The sequence below is a fragment of the Bison bison genome, unplaced genomic scaffold (assembly GCF_000754665.1).
Source record: "Bison bison bison isolate TAMUID 2011002044 unplaced genomic scaffold, Bison_UMD1.0 scf7180017864320, whole genome shotgun sequence".
In the NCBI taxonomy this organism is placed as follows: Eukaryota; Metazoa; Chordata; class Mammalia; order Artiodactyla; family Bovidae; genus Bison; species Bison bison.
In genome coordinates, this window is record NW_011494892.1 from 898,490 (window position 1) to 924,314 (window position 25,825).

At 41.9% G+C, this 25,825-nt stretch overlaps 1 protein-coding gene and 1 pseudogene across 1 annotated transcript in view; one reads left to right on the plus strand and one right to left on the minus strand.

Annotated features, from left to right (window-relative positions):
• Nucleotides 1–25,825, plus strand: part of OCA2 (oculocutaneous albinism II) — a 285,385-nt gene that overhangs the window by 257,546 nt on the left and 2,014 nt on the right. The window contains exon 22 of the mRNA XM_010852989.1: nt 9,861–9,954. Coding sequence (XP_010851291.1) covers nt 9,861–9,954 — 94 coding nt within the window. The remainder of the gene's footprint in view (nt 1–9,860; nt 9,955–25,825) is intronic.
• On the minus strand, nt 7,561–8,696 carry LOC104997999 (annotated as a pseudogene).

The following is a 25,825-nucleotide window of genomic DNA, read 5'->3' on the forward strand; positions in this document are numbered from 1 at the left end:
GCAGCCCGCGCCTCCCTGCCCAGCCCCCACCTGCTAGTGGCAGATGCAGGCGTCTGCGCTGCTTCTCCACTGGGGTAGTTACCGTTGGGCTCATAATCTGTGGATTTTAATTATTTATTTATTTTTCCTCCCTGTTATGTTGCCCTCTGTGCTTCCAAGGCTCACCACAGACTCGGCAGTGAGAATGTTTCCTGCTGTTTGGAAACTTCTCTCTTTTTAAGACTCCCTTCCCAGACGGAGCTCTGTCCCTACCTCTTTTGTTTCTTTTTTTGTCTTTTATATTTTTTCCTACCTCCTTTTGAAGACAATGGGCTGCTTTTCTGGGTGCCTGATGTCCTCTGCTGGCATTCAGAAGTTGTTTTGTGAAATTTACTCAGTGTTTAAACGTTCTTTTGATGAATTTGTGGGGGAGAAAGTGGTCTTCCCGTCCTATTCCTCTTCTGTCTTAGGACCGCCCCCCCCTATACTTTTTCTTTTCTGATTCTTTTTCCCCTGTTATTTCCTGATTTCTCTTGGATTGATAAATCTCATCCTCTAACTGATTTGGATGGTGCTGATTTTATTCCTAAGTCTTTTTAGTGGGAATTTTTCTATTTGTAATGCATATAGTTGTATTTGCATTTCAATCAACAGTTGCAATCAACATGAGAAACAAAATATTGTCTGCCATATTAGTTAACAAAAGGCATTAACAAGGGACAGTCATCAGTGATTATAGCCCTCCACAGTGAACTGTGAGCCCTGAGACAACCCAGGATGTGAGAACACAGAATACTGGCCCCAGATAGCTGAAATGCCTATCAAAAGAATGATTTCAATGAGTCAAGACTCTTGTATCTTCCTATATATGGAGAAGAGTTAAATTCCTTAACTTGAGATGTCTGGTTTTCTTTGCTTAACAATAATTTTTTTTTGACATTTAGATTACCTGTCCTTTGTTGTGAAACTCATATAGCCTGGCTCCCCCTCCTGACCTCTTTGGAGCAGTTTTCACAGGTTTATTTGAGATACTGCCTCCTGGGCTTGAAATCCTAAGAATATACACTGAATAAAACATGTGGACTAAAAAAAAAATATTCACAGCCTAAAAGTTGATAGTTAGGTTCTATTCAGTGAAAACTTTTAGGACTCCAAGCCCGGGAGACAGCATCTCAAGTAACCCTGAGAGAATTGCTCCAAGGAAGCTAGGGGAAGAATTAGGTTATATAGAATTTTGCAACAAAAGGCAGGTAGTCTGAACATCAAAAGATCATTGTCAGTGAAAGGAAATCACATATCTCAAGTTAAGGAATTTAGCACTTTTCTATGTATGGGAAGATATGAGAGTCAGTTCACTGAAATAAATTGTCTGATGTGCACCTCACCTGTCTAGAGCTAGTATGCTGTGACTTCACAAGACTCCAAATTTTCTTAGGGCTCACCATAGGGAGTGGCTGCAGTCTGAGGGCTACTATTTATAGATGGTGGGTATTCTTTCCTTTCCTGAGTTCCCCGAGGGCTCATCCCCAAGGGCTGTGATTGCTGATGACTGGCGACTGGGACATCATTTGTTTACTGATATGGCAAGAAATATTCCAGTTTTCAAAGATAATTCTCAACTTTTAGGTTTTGTGATTTTTTTTTCAGTTGACAAATAGCACCCATTTTAGTTAGTTTAAGAGAAATAGGAGTATATCTAAGAATAGTATACAGATCATGGATTTTCTGAAAGACACCATGAGTAGGGGTTTTCTTCATGAGACCCGTAAGTTCTGCTGCTTTGCCTGGATTTCCTCTCCCATTGTTGGATCCTGAGTATCTGGACCTCTGTCACTTTGCTTTGAGCACACCTTGTTACATTGATCAAATCTCCAAGCCTACCTCTCAAGTAAAAGTGTATGGTTGGAGGAGGCCATGTCACATGCCTATTTATCTACAAAGTGGATGGGGAAAATGAGGTTGCCTTCTGCTTTGGGGACCCAGAGCTCATGAAACAGACTTCCCCAAATATAAGAGTTCCTCAGAGCCTCCTTTAATACCTACTTAAATGCTTTCATTACAATGCGTTCTGTATTTCCAGTGCAGGGCCTTACTTGTCCTTGGGTACCATAATAGTTTACACATAACTCTGCTAAAGTAGTCATCTGCTAAAGCTGCATTGTCTTATTTACTAGCATTGTGCCTGGTACAAGGAAGATGTTTAGCAAGGGTTTTAATATGACTAAAAAGGTACATAAGTTGCAATAGGTTAGTTTTTCCATAGTAAAGCTTTCTTTACATCTCCCTTGGCGTATCATCCTCCAGCAACTCTCTGTTATTTTCATTGAGGGAACTGAGCATCTCAGTGCTCACTATGTTTCTGAGAGTCATAGATAATATTGCCATACCATCTCTCCGCCAGGCCTCCTTGCCACCTGAGACATAACCCCATCTCTAATTGGGCTGGTGGCACTTTCCTTAGCATGTTGTTGGGCATCTTGTAACTTTGCCTGCAATATTCTTTGCTGCTGGTAATATCTATTCCTCTCAATTCTCTTCTTCAGTGTCCAAAGAGCTGGTTTTACCAATATATAGCTCTCTATGTTCCCCCAGAGGGAGGTTGTTTCTTCTCTGGATTCTTCTTTCTGGTATCCACTGTCATTGTGGGCCAAAGACACCAGAGGCTGGTGTAATGTGTCAGCACTGGGAAACTCTGGTGTGCCCTGAGAAGGCCTTGGGAATAGACAGATGTTATGAATGAGTTAGTGTTGGAGACACTGCAAAGTTCAGCAGATGTGAAGCTGAATCTGGCCTCTGTACCCCAATACCAAATTAAATCTCAGAGACAGAGTTTTGGGTGAAGTATTACAGAAAAAAATGTCTTTATTGCTTTGTCAAGCAAAGGGGGCAACAGCAGGCTAATGCCCTGAAAACTGTGTGTCCCAATACACAGTGGAGGTTGTATGAGAGGAGTTTTATAGTCAAGGGATGGTATTGCTGATCATGGTGCTTGCAGGACCTGCATTCCTTTAACTGAGAGATCTTCTGGCATCAGTGATAATGGGCAAACTGACCTTTGGAATGAACACTACATAAAGTAGTTAACATCTTCCACTTGGTGGGAGTTTTAGTTTGGCTGAAGAAGTAAGAAATGTTGTTAGGTGTATCCCTTGAGAGGCAACCAGAACCCTGGTCCAAGGCTGCACTATTTCTTGAATGCTCCTCCATTATCTCTATATCCCCTACCCTCCCTGATTAGCAACTGTTTGAACCTGCACTTTGGAACCCAGGGAATGGGACAGAAGGGTTTTTGTGCCCTGGAGCTCCACAGGGTCCTGCTCAGTCAGTTTCAGAAGCTCTGCTTCCCTTGGATATTACTTCCTGACTACCACCCTGTGGATTATAGGTATTCATCACTTTTCCTTCCTTGCTGCACACCTTGTGGATATGGGATTTCCTCAATTTCAGCCCCCCAATTGTCTTCATTAAAAATCTGTGTGTATATAGATATCTCCCACTAGTTCTTGCCTCTGACAGATGCAATGAAATGAATGTGTCCTGGGGAGGTGATTTAGGTTTCCTGCCTGAGAGGATAACTCCTGCCCATTTCACATCCCTTCTTCCAACTAGGAGCATCTTCACTCTGCACAGTTGAGAGGTCCTCTGAATTTGGGGTGGGTTGAAGAAAGGGGGAATTGGGTTTTGTATGAGTTATCAGTGGGCATCATTGTCCCTCTGCACCTCTGGCTGGAGTAGAAAGAACTCCAATGCCTCATGCTTTGCATTAGGGAATCTTTGTGGTCTGGGCTGTCTTACATGGACCTACAGAGTTTGGGCATTCTTAGAAGGGTAGTGCATCTTCTACTCTATAAATTATGATTTCTTGAGCTATTTCTGGGGCCAGATCCAACTAAACACCCCTTAGAGTACCTAGTTCTTACTGCACCAGTCTTGAGGAGTGGCATGATCAAGGTCTGGCTTCTATGTGCATTTTTATTTTGGTGAAATTCCCACATTCTCACTTCTGCTATTTTCCTGGAGGACTGAACAAGGAAACCCAAGAACATACTATAGAAATGGCAGATCAATCCAAGGGTAGAGATAGGTTTGCCCACTTATGGCTATTATACATGAAGAGAAAACACAGGAGCAGTGACTGGACCTTCTGCTGCCAGGCTTGCAGAACTACCTGTGTTTCGGTTAAACCTGATTCTGCTGTAAGAATACAGCTTTAGGCAGGATCATTCTTCAGGTCAAAAGCATGCATGTTCATGAGATTTAACAAGTGTGGAAATTTTATTTAACAGGGTTAGAAAACTGGCAGATATTGTCACCATTTCCAATGACTGGAAATGCCAGCCAATGTCTTGGTTGAGGGGTAAGGTCTCAGATGATGGCTCTTGATCAATTGGTGTGGAAATATTTCAATATTTTAAAAATATTTCCATAGAAGAAAATCCCTTTGATATCTGCCCACCTCTCCTTTTCTCCTCTTCTCTTATCTACAGTTGTCAGGGAGTTGTGGGAGCTACATGTGAGCCCAGATTTGTTTTTGTGAGCAGTTATTTTAGTCTTCCCAGAGCACTGCCTTAGAGACTGTATGGGAAAACTAAAATACACTGCTAATGACTGAGAATTCCCTGACAGTCTTTCTCAACTTAAACCTATCTTTTCAGCCTCATTTGCTTAAATAAGAAGAATTCTCAGATGATTTTCAAATTAAAATATGACTATTCCTGTGCAGGATGTTGAGTTAAAAATTGGTAATTTATGCATGATAAATTGAATATTTCCTAAAATGAAATATTTTGAGATATGGAATATTTCCTGCCATATCAGTAAACAAGGATGTCATAGTCATCAGTGTGAGTCAGTGAGCTTTGAGGAAACTCAGGAAAGAAAAGAATATCTGTCATTTAGCAGTCATCAGACTGTAGCCACTCCTTAAGGTGAGCCATGAGGAAACTCAGGTTGTGAAAACACAGGATACTGGCCCCAGATAGGTGAGATGCATATCAACAAAATGATTTCAGTGAGTGCAGACTCTTGCATATTCTCATACATAGAAAAGTGCTTCCTAATAGCTCAGTTGGTAAAGAATCCTCCTACAATGCAAGAGACCCTAGTTTGATTTCTGGGTTGGGAAGATCTGCTAGAGAAGGGATAGGTTACCCATTTCATTATTCTTGGGCATCCCTTGTGGCTCAGCTGATAAAGAATCCACCTGCAATCCAGGAGACCTGGGTTCAATCCCTGGGTTGGGAAGATCCCCTGGAGAATGGAAAGGTTACCCATTCTAGTATTCTGGACTGGAGAATTTCATGGACTTGTACAGGCTCAGTAGTTTTGGCACATGGGCTTAGAATTCCCATGGCATGTAGAATTTTCCCAGAGCAGGGATGAAATTTATATCCCCTGCATTGGCAGGTGGATTCGTAACCACCAGACCACAAGGGAGTGTGTGTATGTGTGTGCTCAGTCGAGTCCACCTCTTTGCAAGCCCACGGGCTATAGCCTGCCAGGCTCCTCTGTTCATGAAATTTTCCAAGCAAGGATACTTGAGTGTGTTGTCATTTCCTTCTCTAGGGTATCTTCCTGACCCAGGTATCGAAACTATATCTCCTGTGTCTCCCACAGTGACAGGCAGATTCTTTACTGCTGAGCACCAAGTCCATCTTTTTTCTTAATGTAGTCATTTGTTGTTATAAACTTCCTCTTAGAATCATTTTTTCTGTATCTAAAAACTTTTGGTGTTCTGTGTTTCCATTTTTGTCTAGATTTTAAAAATTTCCCTTTTGATCTTCTTTGACCCACTGATGCTTCAGGAGCATGTAGCTTCATTTCCAACATTCATTTCTGTATTTATGAGTTTTCCAGCTTTTTTCCTGTTATTTAGTTTCACACCATTGTAATTAGAAAAGATAATTGATATGATTTCACTTTTCTTAAATTTCTTAAGACTTGTTTTGTGGCTTAACATATGATCTGTCCTGGAGAATGCTCAGAGTGTGCTTGAGAAGAATGCATTTTGCTGCTATTGGATGGAATGTTCTATATATGAGTGTTGAATGTGAAAGTGAAAATCACTCAGTTGTGTCCAGCTCTTTGTGACCCCATGGACTATACAGTCCATGGAATTCTCCAGGCAAGAAACTGGAGTGGGTAGATATTCCATTCTCCAGGGGATCTTCCCAACCCAGGGACTGAACCCAGGTCTCCCTCATTGCAGGTGGGTTCTTTACCAGCTGAGCCACCAGGAAAGCCCAATACTGGAGTGGTTAGCCTATCCCTTCTCCAGTGGTTCTTCCTGACCCAGGAATTGAACTGAGGTCTCCTGCATTGCAGGTGTATTCTTTACTAGCTGAGCTACCAGGGAAGCCCATATGACTGCTAGGTCCATTTATTTAAAAGTGTAGTTCAGGTCCATAGTTCCTCGTTGATTTTCTGTCTGGATGATCTGTTTATTGATTAAAATAAAGTATTGAAATATACTGATTTCTTAATATTTGCTTTATATAATTATGTACTCTGTTGTAGGGTACAGATATATTCACAATTGTAATAATCTATGGATGAATTGACCCCTTATATAATGGCTTTTTTTGTCTCCTAACCATTTTTTACTTAAAGTCTCTTTTGTCTGATATGAAAAAGCTACTTCTGCTCTCTTTCTACTTGTATGGATATCTTTTCCCATCACTCTACTTTGAGCCAATCAATATATGTCCTGTGGTAGCATATAGTTGGGTCTTTTTTTTTTTTTTTCAATTCCTTCAGTCACTCTGTGCCTTTTGATTGGAGAATTTAATCCATTTATATTTAAAGTAATTTTAAAAATAAATCTATATAGTTTTATTAAGACAAAAAACTGACAGTGTTGATATGAAGTTTACATTTAAACAACTTTTCACAAAAACCTAACACAGGCCTAAAAATTACAATGGAATTCTAGATGCAGATCAAGATGATGTCAACAACTGATGGATCTCATGACTCAAGACAGCGTTTTGGATTTTAGTTAGTTCTTAGGATTAAAAAATTTGTTTTGTTTTAAAGTGAACCACTGCCCCAGTATGAATATTTATCTTCTCCTGAGACCAGGGCTTTTGAAATCATTCAACTCTTGAACTTGTGCTGTCAGTGACTGAACCCTGCCACCAATGGTTTCAAAGTTTAAAAAACAGAGGCTCCAAGAGTTTTCCACCCTATGAGCACCGGCCCTTGTCTTTCCCTACTCACTTATCTCCTATACCACTCTCTGCCCTTCCCTAAATACTTCACCAGTGGCTTGGATGGAGAAGCTGATATTTGTAACTTCACAATAGGAAAAGAAAGGGTCTTCTTGTCAGTTTCATGAGTAGCACCTCTAAGACAGAATGATCTGCCTGTGTATACACTCCAGTAAGACTTATCCTCCTCAACCAGTTTCCATCCCCCAAATGGCAGCTTTGGTAGCTTCTTATTCCTTTGTTGGGAACAGCATTAAGCTCAGGCAGGGAATACCTTGGCTTCTAAGTTTCAGGCATTCACAGATTTTAAACAGTCTCTCACAGTCCTCATTTAGGTTGCCAATGACATTTTTTGAAAGGATACAATATCCTGGACACAGAACCCAATCATCATTAGTTGTTCTTTCCTTTGTTTCACCGTTTCCCCAAATTTTAACAAAAATGATCCTAACCCATCTCCCTTCTTTCCCACCCCACCCCACCCACCCCAAATAATACACCAGTAATAGCCAAAAACTACACACATGCTACGCTGTAAAAATGCAGAGTTAACACTATCGGGAAGAAGGCTGTGTGGGTTGTGGAGATGCTCTTTGAAGATCTACAGTACCTCTTGCTCTCCCACATCCCATTCTGCGTTTTGTCCTTCATAGAAGGCCCTTTGCTTTTTTTTAAAGCAAAGTTCAGAACGGGTTGCCTTGAAACACTGACCCTCCTTCCCCTCCACCGGGATGGGTGTGCAAACTGTACAGCATGAAACGGTTTTGAAGCCCTTGGGCTGCTGTAGGGCACAGAAACTATACTGGCTCTTCAAAGGACATCTTCTCAAGCCACCTTTATGGTGTCAAGACAAGGAGAACTCCTTCTTTCCCCACTTGAAACCCACAGTCAGATGTGACAGGGGCTGGTATTCAAGAAAGTTAATTCTTATCATCTTTTTTGTCATCATCCTCTGAGGGGTAAGAATGCCACGTCAGCCTTTCCTCATAGAAGGATATGACAACCTGCGGGCACTTGACATTGGCTTCCTTGGCAGGGACCAGATCAGCCTCATCAGAGTTCTTCCATTTCATTAGGAACATGAGTTCTCCACTGGAGTCCGTAGCTCCAATAATCCTCTCTGGTTCCAAACCCCGGGCAAAGCTTCGAGGCTTTTCTGACTCTTCTTTCTTCTTCTTTGGTTTGTTCTCCTCCCCCTTATCTTCTGAATCAGAATCAGCTTTGCGTTTGCCTCCCTCTGATTTATCTGTCTCGTGTGCTGTTTTCTGTGACTGCAGAAACTCAGCAATGAGGTCAGGGCAATCCAGGTTCTCTTCTGGTTCCCATGTGTTATCCTCATCTGAGAACCCCTTCCACTTTAGGAGATACTCCACTTTGGCCTTTACCACTCGACGGTCTAGAACTTTTTCCACCACATATTCTTCTTCCTCTTCTTCTAGCACCTCCTCCACTTTCTTCTTGTTTTGTTTTTTCCCCATAGTGCCCGCCAGCTTTCTGGTATAAAGGATGACGCTGGTAGCATTGTCTTGGTCTACTCAGGCCGAAGGGCGACGCGCAAATGCTCGGCCCATCCCAAATCGCTTCAATCTCTGGCTCCGGACTCGCCGCCCTACCCTCTCCATCTTCTCGTGCTCTTTGCCCTCTAAAGTAATTTTTGATAGGAGGACTTCCCAGGTGGCTTATTGGTAAACAACCCACCTGCCAAGCCAGAGACGTGGGTTCAATCCTTGGCTCAGGAAGATCCCCTGGAGAAGGAAAAAGCAACCCATGCCGATATTCTTGCCTAGAGAGTCCCATGGATAGAGGAGCCTGGCAGGCTACAGTCCGTAGGATTGCACAGTCAAATATGACTGAAGCGAACTTGCATGCATGCACATGGTTTTTTGCTGTCTGTGATTTTGGGTAGTCCTTTCCAGATGTGTTACTGTTGGAGCCCTCCTCCTCATGCTCTTTACAGAGGTCCATACAAGGCAACTGCCCCAAGGCAGAAGGTCCAGGGGCCCCTCTTTAAATTCTAATGGGCTGAGGTATCTACCAGTGATAACATGGAACAATATCTCCTGAGCATACTGGAAACAGGCCCAGAGATTATGTGTTCTTCTGGGCTTCATTATCAGCATGAGTCAAAAGGGGGCCTGTTTATGGAACACAAATTTCTCAGAGAAAGGTTTACCTGCATGCAGTTTGGAACCAGAAATCAAGTCTAGCTTGGCTATTTAAAAGATCTGCATCTCTCCAAGTCTTGATGTCCCTATCTATCGATTGAGGGAATAGCAATCACACCTGGAGGATGTTTGAGAATGAAATAAGATGATGTATTCATAGAGTTAATGTAGGAAGTGGTCCACTTCAGGGCTAATATATACTGGTTAGATGTTTTAGTCCCAAGCACTGTGTGAGATTCTATGCAACTTCACCCCATGTAGGATCCACAATTGCTTGGGGCAACTGAAGAGGAGGACCAGTTGGTCATGTGGCTGGAAACAAAGACTTAATCATAGGCTCAAGCTCAAGTTTTTTGATTCTAAAATTTGCTTAGGTTTCCTTTTGAACGTCCTGTGCTCTGTTCAGTTTGAGTGCTAAAAAAATGCTTTGGATTTTGCAAGTTGGTCACAGAATGGGTAACTCCTCTGGGCTTTCATGGACATGAGGTAAGTGTCTTTTCCTCCACAGATTCCCGTGCTCCTAAACCTGAGCAGAGACCCTGAGGTCAGCCTGCCTGCTCCACCACTCATGTATGCCTTGGCCCTTGGTTCCTGTCTGGGAGGTAAGCAGGTATTGGATTTGAGGGAGGGCCCCCAGACACTATGGTGAGCCTGAAGTGATGATTCAGTTCAGTTTAGTTCAGTTGCTCAGTCGTGTCCAACTCTTTGCAACCCCATGAATTGCAGCATGCCAGGCCTCCCTGTCCATCACCAACTCCCAGAGTTCACTCAGACTCACGTCCATCGAGTCAGTGATGCCATCCAGCCACCTCATCCTCTGTCGTCCCCTTCTCCTCCTGCCCCCAATCCCTCCCAGCATCAGAGTCTTTTCCAATGAGTCGACTCTTCTCATGAGGTGGCCAAAGTACTGGAGTTTCAGCTTTAGCATCATTCCCTCCAAAGAAATCCCAGGGCTGATCTCCTTTAGAATGGACTGGTTGGATGTCCTTGCAGTCCAAGGGACTCTCAAGAGTCTTCTCCAACACCACAGTTCAAAAGCATCAATTCTTCGGCGTTCAGCTTTCCTCACAGTCCAACTCTTACATCCATACATGACCACTGGAAAAACCATAGCCTTGACTAGACGGACCTTTGTTGGCAAAGTAATGTCTCTGCTTTTGAATATGCTATCTAGGTTGGTCATAACTTTCCTTCCAAGGAGTAAGCGTCTTTTAATTTCATGGCTGCAATCACCATCTGAAGTGATTTTGGAGCCCCCAAAAATAAAGTCTGACACTGTTTCCACTGTTTCCCCATCTGTTTCCCATGAAGTGGTGGGACCAGATGCCATGATCTTAGTTCTCTGAATGTTGAGCTTTAAGCCAACTTTTTCACTCTCCTCTTTCACTTTCATTAAGAGGCTTTTTAGGAGCATCAGGAGGCTCCTCTTCACTTTCTGCCATAAGGGTGGTGTTATCTGCATATCTGAGTTCATTGACATTTCTCCTGGCAATCCTGATTCCAGCTTGTGCTTCTTCCAGCCCAGTGTTTCTCATGATGTACTCTGCATAGAAGTTAAATAAGCAGGGTGACAATATACAACCTTGATGTACTCCTTTTCCTATTTGGAACCAGTCTGTGAAGTGATGATTAATGAATGCCAAATTGAAAGTAAAGTAAGAATAAGTAAAGTAAGAATAGTTCATGATTTCCTAAGTGGGAAACCTATCTTCACCTTTGACTGGAGAGTTCTAGCCCTACTCAGTTTCTCTGCAAAGTGTGTTACTTTCCATTCTCTGCAGAACTGCCCCTGACATTCTAAGCCTGTGGCTTGAGGATGGTCATTACTGACATCTCAAAGTTAATGTCTTCTCACACTGCATGCAGATGTGGCTTAGTGGCTTAGGTTTAGAAGCAGATTTTGAATCAGAAACCATCCTTAGTGGCAACTTCTTATTCCCTCTTTTAAGGAATGTGTGTTGTGGGTGATGGTGGGTAAAGTGATGAATGTGTGAGCTAAGAAGTAGAGACTTTAATGTAATAATAATAAGAAAATTTTTTTAAAGTTTTTTCTTGGGCTGAGAGAGTGTTTTGTCTTTTGGAGACATTAAAAAGTCAATTAGAAGAAGCGTCAGGAGAGACTAACCTCTGGTGAGTAAACACGGGGGTTTGGATGTGATTGTATTTGGAAGGAGACCTAATCACCTTTGGGAACACAAGAGGATTGTGAAAAATCTTAGACAAACACAATAGATACCTTTAAAATTTTTGTTTTTGCTTCCAGGTATGCTTAGATAATCTATCTTTCTTTGTTCTTTGATTGGTCTCTAACTATTAAATCAACAACTTTGTTTTTAGTGTATCTTCAAGTTTATAGAGGGGGACTAATGCCATTCAATGAAGTTGTTATAATCTGGAGACAGCTAGTTCACCTAATTCAGCAACTGAGGACTCAAATTCTGAGTTTAGACTTGTTAAAATGGTCCCCATCTGAGATCAGCAGCACGAAAAGCAACACCTGCATTCACAACCACATTTAATCAACTGCATTCACAACCACATTTAATATCAGTGATAGAAACAGAATCCAGAGACACCGGGAAATATGTCCACTGTGTGGAATTTTGTTCATTAAACCTTATTTAGCATCTTCTACTTTTATATGGTGACATTGTCTTCCTGAGTGGGGAGACAGTCACCTAAGTTAGGATTGCAATATAAATGGATCCTCTCATGGCCATGTACATAGAGTGCTCAGGGAGCACCATGGAGGCTGGAGGAAAGTCAGGAATGGCTCTCCAGAGAGGGAAGTTTTGGGCTGCTTCTCAAAGAATAAGAAGCCTCCTCGACTGGTTCTTATTCACCCAGAACATGTAGAATGAATAGAATAGAGGGGATTATCAAGGAAAGAAGTTAACATGGACCACTTACATGGCTAACAACCTAAAATATGATTAAACATTTGGTGATTGAGACTCTTTTTAAAATTTATATATTTTTAATTGAAGGATAATTGCTTTACAAAATTGTGTTGGTTTCTGCCATACATCAACATGCACAACCATAAGAGTACATATGTCCCCCCTCTTATGAACCCCCTTCCCACCTCCCACCCCATCCCACCTCTCTAAATTGTCACAGAGCTCATATTTGAGTTCCCTGTGTCATATAGAAAATTCCTACAGGCTATCTATTTTACATATGGTAGTGTATATAGTTCCATGCTACTCTCTCCATTCATTCCACCCTCTCCTTCCTTCCTTTCCTGTGCCCACAATTCTGTTCTCTATGTCTTTGTCTCCACTGCGGACCTGCAGATAGGTTCATCAGTACCATCTTTCTAGATTCCATATATGTTTTAATATACCATATTTGTTTTCTATTTCTGACTTACTTCACTCTGTATAATAGGCTCTAGGTTCACCCACCTCATTAGAACTGGCTCAAATGCTTTCCTTTTTATGACTGAGTAATACTCCAGTAATATTTTATATATGTACCATAGCTTCTTTAATCATTCATCTGTTGATGGACATCTAGGTTGCTTCCATGTCCCAGCTATTTTAAATAGTGCTTCAATGAACGTTGAGGTACATGTTGCTTTTTAAATTCTGGTTTTCCCTGGGTATATGCCCAGTAGTAGGATTGTTGGGTCATATGGTCATTTTCTTCCTCGTTTGTTAAGGAATCTCCATACTGTCTTCCGTAGTGGCTGATAAGTTTATATTCCCACCAACAGTGCAAGAGGGGTCCCTTTCCTCCACACCATCTCCAGCATTTATTGTTGTAGATTTTATTTTTTTGCTGAATGTATGTATTTTCTTTTAAAAATATATTTATATATTTTAATTGGAGGATAATTACAATATTGTGATGGCTTTTGGCATAGATCAACATGAATCAGCCATAGGCATACACGCGTCCACCCCATCCTGAACCCCCCTCCCACACCCCTCCTTACCCCATGCCTCCAGGTTGTCACAGAACACTGGTCCTGGGTGCCCTGCTTCATGCATCCAACTCACAGTGGTCATTCATTCTACATATGGTAATGTACATGTTTCAGTGCTATTCTAACCCTCTCCTTCTCCCACTGGGTCCAGAAGTCTGTTCTTTATGTCTGCTGTGTCTCCTTCTGTACATAGGATCATCAGTACCATCTTTCTAAATTCCATGCTGCTGCTGCTGCTGCTGCTAAGTCGCTTCAGTCATGTCCGACTCTGTGCGACCCCAGAGACGGCAGCCCACCAGGCTCCACCGTCCCTGGGATTCTCCAGGCAAGAACACTGGAGTGGGTTGCCATTTCCTTCTCCAATGCATGAAAGTGAAAAGTGAAAGGGAAGTCGCTCAGTCGTGTCCAACTCTTAGCGACCCCATGGACTGCAGCCCACCAGACTTCTCCATCCATGGGATTCTCCAGGCAAGAGTACTGGAGTGGGGTGCCATTGCCTTCTCTGCTAGATTCCATATATATGCATTAATATATATCAGTTGTCTTTCTCTTTCTCACTTACTTCACTCTGTATAATAGGCTCTAGGTTCATCCACCTCATTAGAACTGACTCAAATGCATTCCTTTTATAGCTGAGTAGTATTCTGCTGTGTATATGTATCACAACTTCCTTATCCATTCATCTGCTGATGGACATCTAGGTGGCTTCCATTTCCTAGCTAGTGTAAATAGTGCTGCGATTAACATTGTGGTATATGTGTCTGTTTCAATTCTGGTTTCCTTAATGTATATACTGAGCAGTGGGATTGCTGGGTCATAGAACAGTGGTATTCCCAGTTTTTTAAGGAATCTCCACACTTTTCTCCATAGTGGCTGTACCAGTTTGCCTTCCAACAAACAGTGCAAGAGAGTTCCCTTTTCTCCACACCCTCTCCATTTATTGTTTGTAGACTTTTCGATGATGGTCGTTTCTGACCATTGTGAGATGATACTTCATTGTCGTTTCGATTTGCATTTCTCTGATAATAAGTGATGTTGAACATCTTTTCATGTGTTTATTAGCCATCTATATGTTGTCTTTGGAGAAATATCTGTTTAGGTCTTTTGCCCAGTTTTTGAGTGGGTGTTTGTTTTCTGGTATTGAGTTGCATGAGCTGCTTGTATATTTTGGAGATTAATTCTTTGTTGGTTGTTTCATTTGCTTTGTTTTCTCATTTTCTGAAGGCTGCCTTTTCACCTTGCTTATAGTTTCCTTCATTGTGCAAAAGCCTTTAAGTTTAATTAGGTCCCATTTATTTATATTTATTTTTATTTCCATTATGCTGGGAGGTAGGTCATACAGGATCTTGCTGTGATTTGTGTCAGAGTGTGTTCTGCCTATGTTTTCTTCAAATAATTTTACAGTTTCTGATCTTACATTTAAGTCTTTATCCATTTTGAGTTTATTTTTGTGTATGGTATTAGAAAGTGTTCTAGTTTCATTCTTTTACATGTAGTTGACCATTTTCCCAGCACCACTTGTTGAAGAGACTGTCTTTTCTCCATTGTATATTTTTTGCCTCCTTTGTCAAAGATAAGGTGTACATAGGTGTGTGGATTTATCTCCAGACTTTCTATTTTGTTCAACTGATCTATATCTCTGTCTTTGTGCCAATACCATACTATCTCAATGACTGTAGCTTTGTAGTATAATCTGAAGTCAGGAAGATTGATTCCTCCAGTTCCATTCTTCTTTCTCAAGATTGCTTTGGCTATTTGGGGCCTTTTGTGTTTCCATACAAATTGTGAAATTATTTGTTTTAGTTCTGTGAAAAATACTGTTGGTAGTTTGATAGGGATTACATTGAATCGATAGATTGCTTTGAGTAGTATACTCATTTTCACTATATTGACTTTTCCAGTCCAAGAATATGGTATATTTCTCCATCTATTTGTGTAATCTTTGGTTTCTTTCATCAATGTTTTGTAATTTTCTATATACAGGTCTTTTGTGTCTTTAGGTAAATTTATTCCGAAGTATTTTATTCTTTTCATTGCAATGGTGGATAGGATTGTTTACTTAATTTCCGTTTCTGATCTTGCATTGTTAGCATATAGGAATGCAAGGAATTTCTCTGTGTTAATTTTATATCCTGTGACTTTACTATATTCATTGCTTAGCTCTAGTAATTTTCTGGTGGCTTCTTTAGGGCTTTCTATGTAGAGGATCATGTCATCTGCAAACAGTGAAAGTTTTACTTCTTTTCCAATCTGGATTCCTTTCATTTCCTTTTCTTCTCTAATTGCTGTGGCTAGGACCTCCAGAATTATTTTGAATAGTAGTGGTGAGAGAGGGCAGCCATGTCTTGTTACTGATTTTAGAGGAAATGTTTTCAAATTTTTGCTATTGAGGATAATGTTTGCTGTGGGTTTGTCTTATATGGCTTTTATTATGTTGAGGTATATTCCTTCTATGCCTACTTTCTGGAGAGTTTTATCATAAATGGGTGTTGAATTTTGTCAACAGCTTTCTCAGAATCTATTGAAATAATCATATGGTTTTTATCTTTTAACTTATTAATAATGTTGTGATAGACTTGCATATATTGAAGAATCCTTCATCCCTGAAATAAACCCGACTTGATCATGGTACATGATCTTTTTAATGAACACATTAAAATTTTTGTTTGCTAGAATTTTGTTGAGGATTTTTGCATCATGTTCATTGTGATATTGGCCTGTAATTTTCTTTTTTTGTGATGTCTTTGGAATCAGCATGATACCTTGTAGAATTAGTTTGAAAATATTCCCTCCTCTTCTGTTCTTTTGGAAGAGTTTTAGAAGGATAGGTATTAGCTCTTCTTTAAATGTTTGAAAGAATTCACCTGTGAAGCCATCAGGCCCTGGGCTTTTGTTTTGGGGAAATTTTTTTCATCACAGTTTTGATTTGATTGTTTGTAATTGGCTTTTCATAATTTCTGTTTCTTCCTGATTCACTCATGGAAAGTTGAACTTTTCTAAGAATCTGTCCATTTTCTCTATGTTTTCCATTTTATTAGCATATAGTTGCTCATAGTAGTCTCTTATTGTCCTTTGTATTTTTGCATTGTCTGTTGTAACTGCTGCTTTTTCATTCCTAATCTTGTTGATTTGGCTTTCTCCCTTTTTTGCTTGATGAGTCTGGCTATTGGTTTGTCAAATTTGATCTTCTCATAGAACAAGCTTTTAGTTTCATTAATCTTTACTATTGTTTCCTTCCTTTCTTTTTCATTTATTTCTGCTCTGATCTTTATGATCTCTTTCTTTCCACTCAGGTTTTTTTTTTGTTTGTTTGTTTTGTTTTTTTTTAGCAGCTATGTGATGTTTTTCTTGTTTCTTGGGATAGGATAGTATTGTTATAAACTTCCCTCTTAGAACTGCTTTTGCTGCATCTCATAGGTTTTGGATTGTCATGTTTTTGTTGTTAGTTGTTTCCAGGAATTTAAAAAATTTTCTTATTTCTTCAGTAACCTATTCATTAAGTGTAAATGTATTGTTTAATCTCAATGTATTTGTGATTTTTACAGTTTTTCCCCCTGTATTTGACATCTAGTTTCATAGCATCTTGGTCAGAAAAGATGCTTGATATGATTTCACTTTTCTTAAGTTTACTGAGGCTTGATTTGTGACCCAAGATGTGATCTATCCTGGAGAATGTTCCATCTACACTTTAGAAGGAAGTGTATTCTTCTGTATTTGGATGAAAAGTCCTGAAGTTATCAATTAGGTCCATTTGGTCTTATGTTTCATTTAATGTTTGTGTTTCCTTATTAATTTTCTGTTTTGATGATCTGTTCTCATTGATGGAGATGGGTCTTCTCTCTCTGAAGGGCAGCACTGTGTCTAGAAGTAGGTTTTGGGGTGTCTATGGGTTAGATATGGCTTTTGGCAGCCTGTCTGGTAGTGTGCACTGTTGTGTTTCTGTTTTATTGAAGGATTGTGTGGGGTATCTGGGCACTGGTGCTTGCTGGCCTTTGAGTGGGCTTGGTTTTGGTGTTGAGATGGAGGCCTTTGGGAGGACCCTCATCTATTAATGTTCCCTGAGGTCATGAGTTCTCTGGTGGGATTGGGATTGGGTCTCTCATCTCAGGGGTCCAGGCTCAATGCATACTGAAGCTCCAAGACCTCGCAAGCCACACAGCACAAAAGACAAGTTTCCAGTACTCTTGGTGAGGGCAACACTCTGCAGCCCAGAACACCCAGCAAGGCTTATACCAAAGTCCTCTAATGTTTCTAGGAAGGTCTTTTGACCTGTTTTGGGCAGCATGGGGTTAATTCAATCTCAGATATGGCCTTATTCCAACTTGCAGTTGCTCCTAATGTTCACAGTTGCCCCTGGGGTCCCCAGTCTGTTCCCCACCTGGACATGAGGAGACAAAGATCAAGGCTCATTAGAACTCTTTCACTCTCTTGGGCTCGAGAAAGGGGAGGGTGTGACAGCCACATATGTGTTGTGCTGGAGAGTGGCTGTTCTGCTCTGTTGGATATAGTTACAGTCTAAGATAGATTGTGAGTTCTTCCAGAGGACAGGGGCACAGTTTGTGGTTCCCTAGAAAGACCTCAGCTGTTAAAGCTCCCAGCAAGTTGCGGGAAGTAACTTGTACCTGCTTATAGCCTGGAGGTAGCTGCAACATCTGGGATCAGGACCACATCCATGGTGTTTTGTCTGCTGCCTGTAGCACCCCTCCTGGCTTTGGCAATGCTAGTCATGTCTATTTCCTCAGCCTTGTTTTAGTAGCCCTCTCAGTGTATCCTCATAGCCGCTAGCCCCCTACCTCTCCCTGGGATCTTTACTTAGCCTCTGGCCCGGGATCCACCCTCTGCTGCAGGCCAAGATTCTTAGCCACTCATCCCAGTTCCCCACCCTACCCTCTGGTCTGGGCTGAGGCTTTCGAGCTGCTTATGGGCTGAGAAGCTCTGTTGGGCAGCTTTCTGTGTATTTTGTCTTCTGAGCCCCACTGCTACATGGCACTCTGAGGTTCCACAGCTTCCTCTTGGTCCCACCTGAAAGGGGATTTCCTAGTGTGTGGAAATTTCCTCCTTCATGACTCCTTCCCTCCCTGGGGGCACAAACTCCTGTCTTGAAGTCCTCTGTCTTTCTTTTTTTAATGTGTTTCTTTTGTCCTACCTCATTCCAGGGAAATTAGCTTGCCTTTTTGGAGGCCTGGGGTCTTCTGTGGTCATTTAGAAATTGCTCTGTAGGAGTTATTCCATATTTTGATGAGTTTTTTTTTTAAAATGTATTTGTGGAGAGCAGCCGATCTCTGCCATCTTCTCCGCCCCCCCCCCTCTTTTTTTAGCTTAAAAAAAAATTTTTTTTTATTGACATATAGTTGATTTGATTGATTTCTTTAATGATCCATTTGTAGTTTAATAGCATATGTATTGGGGCTTCCCTTGTAGCTCAGTCAGTAAAAAATCTGCCTGCAGTACAGGAGACCCAGGTTCGACCCCTGGGTTGGGAAGATCCCCTGGAGAAGGAAATGGCAACACACCCCAGTATCCTTGCCTGGAAAATCTCATGGACACAGGAGCCTGGTGGGCTTCAGTCCATGGGGTCGCAAAGAGTCAGGTACAACCGAGCCACTAACACTTACTTACTTAACATATGTATAGCCTCAAAGTGTTTGTGTTTTTAACAGGTTTTCTCCCTTTAATTGATTTCTGATCTCATAGCGTTTTGGTCAGAGAAGATGCTCTATATGATTTCTATCTTCTTCAATTTACCAAAGATTGATTTGTGATCCAGATGATATCTATCCTGCAGAATGTTTTGTGTACACTTGACTATATTTTGCTGCTTTTGGATGGAATTTCCTATAAATTAAGTCTATCTATTACATCTATCTGGTCTAATATGTCATTTAAGGCTTGGGTTTTTTAAAAATTAATTTTCTGTCTGAGTGATCTGTCCCTTGACATATGTGAAACTCTCAAATCCCCTATTATTGTGTTACTGTCAATTTGCCCTTTTATGACTGTTAGTGTTTGCCTTATCTATAGATATGCTCCTGTGTTGTGTGCATATATATTTCCCACTATTTTATCTTCTTCCTGGATTGATTCCATAATAATTATGTGTTTCCTTTCTGTCCCTTGTAACAGTCTTTATTTTAAAGTCTATTTTATTTTTCTGATACGAATATTGGTATTCCAACCCTCTTTTGATTTCCATTTGCCTGGAATATCTTTTTCCATCCCCTCACTTTCAGTCTGTTTCCATAGGCCTGAAGTGTGTCTCTTATAGATAGCCTATATAATGGTCTTTGTTATATCCCTTTTAGACAGTCTTTTGGTTGGAACATTTAATCCATTTACACTTACGGTAATTATCGATATCTATGTTCTTATTTTTATTTTTTCAATGGTTTTTGGTTTGTTTGTTTTTTTTTCTTCTGTTCCTTTTTTGTTCTTTTCTCTTGTGGTTTGATGACCATCTTTAATGTTGTTTAGTATTGTATTTGAGTTGCTTTTTCCTTTATGTATGTGTTTCTACCATAGTTTTTTGTTTGCATTTCCTGTAAGATTTTGCTATAGCAGTATGTGTATACTCATTTCTTTTCATTCTTTTCTCTCTCTCTCCACACACACACACACACACACACACACACACACACACACTGGTTCCAAATTGGGAAAGGAGTGCATCAAGGCTGTATAGTGTCACCCTGCTTATTTAACTTACATGCAGGGTACATCACATGAAATGCCAGACTGGATGAAGCACAAGTTGGAATCAAGGTTTCAGGGAGAAATATCAATAACCTCAGATATGCAGATGACATTACCCTTATGGCAGAAAGCAAAGAGGAACTGAAGAGCCTACTGATGAAAGTGAAAGAGGAGAAAGGAAAAACTGGCTTAAAATTCAATATTCAGAAAACAAAGATCATGGCATCTAGTCCCATCACTCAATGGCAAATAGATGGGGAAACAATGGAAACAGTGAGAGACTATTTTTGGGGGCTCCAAAATCACTGCAGGTGGTCACTGCAGCCCTGAAATTAAAAGATGCTTGCTTCTTGGAAGAAAAGCTATGACCAACCTAGACAGCATATTACAAAGCAGAGACATTACTTTGCTGACAAAGGTCCGTCTAGTCAAGGCTATGGTTTTTCCTGTGATCATGTATGGATATGAGAGTTTTATCATAATCAAAGCTGATGGCCAAAGAATTGATGCTTTTGAACTGTGGTGCTGCAGAAGACTCTTGAGAGTCCCTTGAACTGCAAGGAGATCAAACCAGTCAATCTTAAAGAAAATCAGACCTGAATATACATTGGAAGGACTGATGCTGAAGCTAAAACTCCAATACTTTGGCCACCTGATGCGAAGAACTGACTTATTGGAAAAGACCCTGATACTGGGGAAGATTGAAGGTGGGAGGAGAAGGATACAACAGAGGATGAGATGATTCAGTGGTACCACCGACATGCATTTGAGCAAGGTCCCGGAGTTGGTGATAGATCGGGAAGCCTTGGAATCACAAAGAGTTGGACATGACTGAGCAACTGAACTGACTGATACATACATGTGTGTGTGTGTGTGTGTGTGTGTGTGTGTGTATTTATGTTATATATGTGTGTTAAGTTACTGGTTTCTTATTTTTAAATGGAGTTCCCATTTCCTATATTTGTACTTTCTTCATAGTTCCTGGTTTTGATATTATATTTGTGTATGGCTGATTTCTGGCTTTTTGCTTTTACTGGTGAGCTTTCCTATTTGTGATTTCTTGTTTCTAGTTGTGGCCTTTTTTCCCTGCCTAGAGAAGCTCCTTGCCTTGGTGGTGCTGAATTCTCTTGGCTTCTGCTTGTCTTTAAAGTTTTTTTTTTATTTCTCCCTTGAATTTGAGTAATAACTTTTCTGGGTAGAATATTCTAGGTTGTAGGTTTTCCCCTTACATCACTCTGAATATATCATGCCACTCCCTTCTGGCCTGCAGAGTTTCTGATGAAAATTCAGCTGATAGCTTTATAGGAATTCCCTTATATTTTATTTGTTGCTTTTAATATTTTTTCATTGTATTTAGTTTTTCTGAGTTTAATTAATATGTGTTCTGGTATGTTCCTCCTTGGATTTATCCTGTATCTTCATTTCCTGGTCTTGTGTGATGTTTCCTTTCACATTGTATGGAATTTTTGGACTATAATCTCTTCAATATTTTCTTAGGCCCTTTCTCTTTATCTTTGTCTTCTGGGATCCCTATTATTCAAACGTTGGTGAAATGCACCAAACAAACAATGTTGTGTCTTCATTTCTTTTCATTCGTTTTTCTGTATTCTGTTCCATGACAGTTATTTCCATGGAAGAGGGTCTGTTTTCCAGTTGGAGTAGAAGCACTGAGAGTTGTGTTCCATGTGGCTTTATTGCCCTGAAGTGTGCGCTCTATTCCTAAGGAGGTCAGCACGAGGGGAGTGAGCCCTGTATGTGCACATCAAGTCTATATGCCACCCGTGCAGCCATTTGCAGTTCTGCCAGAAGCAGCCCAAGGTTGTGTCTCTTTCTCTGTTGTATTCATCCCAGACCTCTTGCTAGGCTGTTGCTGGGGGGCAAGGTTTTGTGATTGCTGGTCTTCCCACTGGGGCCTAGGCTGCCTCTGTGGTGGGACTCTCCAGGACCTGTCTATTCCAGATCTAGCTCTAAGCTGTACTGGAGGTGGGCAGAACTGAAGGGCTCCTACTGGGAAAGGAATTACTTTGTACCACACCGTAGGGACTCTCCATGGTAGATAAGTGATTCTGTGATGCCACCAACCAGCTGCTTTATGCATCAACAAAGTCCACTGCTGCCAAATTTGCCATGGTCAAGGTCACAAGCCTGTCAACACCGGAGCTGTGCAGTGCTGTGAGCATGCTGACAGTAATGTTCCTGTGGGCACTTATCCTCTAACCTGCATGTGCTAATGGTGGTGCTCCTACGGCAGACTTATGCCCAGCTCTGTGTGTGCTAATGATGGACTCTGAGTTTTGGCCTGGACTACACTCCAAGCCCTCTGGAACTAGACCATATTCTCTCTCAGGGTCCTTCTGTTGAAGCCTGTGTTTCATTGCCTAGCTGGGCAGGGCACATTAGAAACCCTGCCCAGTGCCTTTTTGGGGTGGGAAGTGGCATGAGGTAGCAACTGATACATGTACAGCAGCTGATACACATGCACTCCTTGCAGGTAGAGTTCATGCCCCTCCTGTCCTAGAAGACCTCTATGAAGGAAAGGGGGGGTTCCCAGGGAGAGGGACCACCTGTGTGGACCTTTCCTCTTTTACAACTTCCTTCCAGAGGTGCCAGGCTCATTCCCATGCCTTTTCCCCCGTCCTGCTCGGTTACATGGGAATCATTCCTGCTGCTTCAGTTGTGTAAGAGATCTCGTGTTAGCTTTCAGTTGGTTTTCTGTGAAATTCGTTCTACATGTAGATGTATTTTTGATGTGTTTGCTGGGGGAGGTGAGTTCCATGTACTACTCCACCATTTTGATCCAAAAAGAGTATTTTTCGAATATTAATTCTTAACATGAGAGAAAGAAAGTGTTGCCTTTTATTTTTTAGAGCTCACTCAAGTTCTTGAATGTGACCCTGAATTATGTGTGAAATTCTCTTTTGTCCAGAAGGAGAGTTCTCAATGTTAAATCCTGGAGTAGCAATTTTTGGGATGCAAAGCAGATGCTACTCAGCTACTGAGGTGTGTGCTCTGTGATGGAGGCTGGCAAGGCCCTCTGAGGAACATTTGCATGTCAGCATGTTGCTTCTCCGTGCCTGGCTTTCTTCATGGGGACACTGAGGATCTCAGTGCTCAACCCTCTGAGCATTTTCTCTCTGCCTGTCTGATCTCAAGCCCGCTGCACATCTCCTACATTGTGCCGTGTCTTTGGTAACAGGCTTCCTGTGAGCCCCTGAAGAATATGAGCCGATTTCCATGCGGAATGACCTGCTAGGGTGAGAGGGAGAGCCTGCCTAGGGTTAGGCAGTTAGGAAGAAGCTAATGGAAGTCTGGGGTCGGGGGAATGTGGGAGCCGAGGCAGATCTCAGAACTAAGATGGTAATCCAGACTCAGTTCTGGTCGTAAAAAATAGATAAACTTTGGGGACTTTTAGGATGGGTCTACTTCCAAACTTGGAGAAGGCAATGGCACCCCACTCCAGTACTCTTGCCTGGAAAATCCCATGGATGCAGGAGCCTGGTAGGCTGCAGTCTATGGGGTCGCTAAGAGTCGGACACGACTGAACGACTTGACTTTCACTTTTCACTTTCATGCATTGGAGAAGGAAATGGCAGCCCACTCCATTGTTCTTGCCTGGAGAATCCCAGGGATGGGGGAGCCTGGTGGGCTTCCGTCTATGGGGTCGCACAGAGTCGGACACGACTGATGCGACTTAGCAGCAGCAGCAGCTGCTTCCAAACTCATTCAGGTTGTTGGCAGAATCCAGTTCCTTGGATGTGTAAGACTGGATATCCCATCCCTTGCTGGCTGTCAGCTGAGGCTGCCCTTAACTCCTAGAGGCCTCTCTGGTTATGGCCTTTGGACCTAAATCTCAGAACCAGCAATGTTATATGGAAGTCTCATGGTGGGAATTCTTCCACCCCCTTGGATCTCTCAAACTCTACCCTGGGCTCCCTCCAGCTCTCCTCTAGGACCTCTCCTACCGCTGTATTGCTGCAGCTCCCTGGAGTCTCCAGGATCTCTATGACTCTTCCTCTGCGGCTTCTCTTCTGCTTCTAGCTTGAGAAAGTTCTCTACTTTTAAGGGTTCATGTGAGTCAGTTGTGCCCACTCAGATAACTCAGAGTAATCCCACATCTCAAGATCTATAACCTGAAATACTTCTGCAAAGACCTTCTTGCCATACATAGTAACATAATGACATAAGCACATGTTCTTAGGACTAAGGTGTAGGCTTCTCTATGGGGCTAGGGGGTGTCATCATTTTACTACCTGGAACAAGGCAACATCTTATAGTCTGGACTGTCCACCACCCAGGGTCTATGCCTCCTTTGTTGCTACCCTAAAATCTGTCCTGCCCAAGCAGTTTGAATGTTGGTCTGCCATGCCCTCCCCTGCTATGGGGCAGCTATCCCTCTCCCCTTGGTGATGGGCATTCCCCTCCTGACCTCCCACCTCTATTGCACCCTTCCTAAAATTCTGGGTGAGTCCATACACTTTGAATTACACTGAGGAACAGGAGGATTGTTATGAAACAGACCATCAGAAACATGGTGAGCACAGCAGACTGGGGCTTGGGCTTGTGGGGTTCAGAGCTCTGAGGAGACCCTGAAGATTTTTATTAAGCTCTTAAGATCCAAAGTCTTATGTTATTGACATGTCAAATATATTTAATCCTTAGAGCAAGCATGTAAATGGATGTGGTGTGCTATTTCAGGAGTTTTCATGGAAACTAGGTTGAACTCTTATATGGAATAAAAGCAGAAAGAGTGAAGTAAAACTTTGTGAGCCTTTGCCCTGCCTGCCTATGGACCTGGTAGTTGTGTTGGATGCCTATGTATTTCAGGACAGTATAAGGAGTAAGTGGAGGGGGGACAGGATAAACCTCATAGGTGACACAGCTTATTATTTATTCCTTACTTCTCTCCATCCTCCATATTCCAGTGTGGAGTTCTGGGCCAACAGCACCTTGGGGCACAGCTTCCTTGATCCTCGCCCTCCTGCTCTGCTGTCCAGTATTAAAAAGTTACCCCTCAGGCCAATAAAGGCTGTTGGCAGTTGCAGATTTGTGTTTCACAATTCATAGTCCTCAGCGATGCACAATGCCAGAACCGAACTAACTTGGCTTAGCCTGGGTTCTGCACCCATCCCCAAACACTGACCTCTGTGGTTAGTGGATAAAAGATCCCAAAGGTGTTCACCTAGTAGATTCTACCCTTCCATGATCTCATCTCTCTGTTGGTGTCAGGCTTGAGTTACATCCCTCACTGAGGCCACACTTGTGTATGTGTGTGCATGTTAGTCTCCCTGAAGATCATGCATTCTGTCAAAAAGGCCCACCCAGAGAAGCATCATATTATCCTGGTTGCTTACATCCATCTTTCCATACACACAAAGGATTTCCTGGTACATGTCCTGACCTGGAGTCCTAAAGGTGGTGGTTTTCATTTGAGATGAGAACCTCCTTGCATTTCTTATGTTGAATCTACTTTCATTTCCTCTGGAAGATATATGCCACCATGGCATGGTGACTTGCTAGTTCTCCTTAGCATTTCTTCTTTCCTATCACATTCAACAACAATCAGATCAGATCAGTCGCTCAGTAGTGTCCGACTCTTTGCGACCCCATGAATCGCAGCATGCCAGGCCTCCCTGTCCATCACCAACTCCCAGAGTTCACTGAGACTCATGTCCATCGAGTCAACGATGCCATCCAGCCGTCTCATCCTCTGTCGTCCCCTTCTCCTTCTGCCCCCAATCCCTCCCAGCATCAGAGTCTTTTCCAATGAGTGAACTCTTCGCATGAGGTGGCCAAAGTACTGGAGTTTCAGCTTTAGCATCATCAACAACAATAGCCCTATTCAAAAATGAATA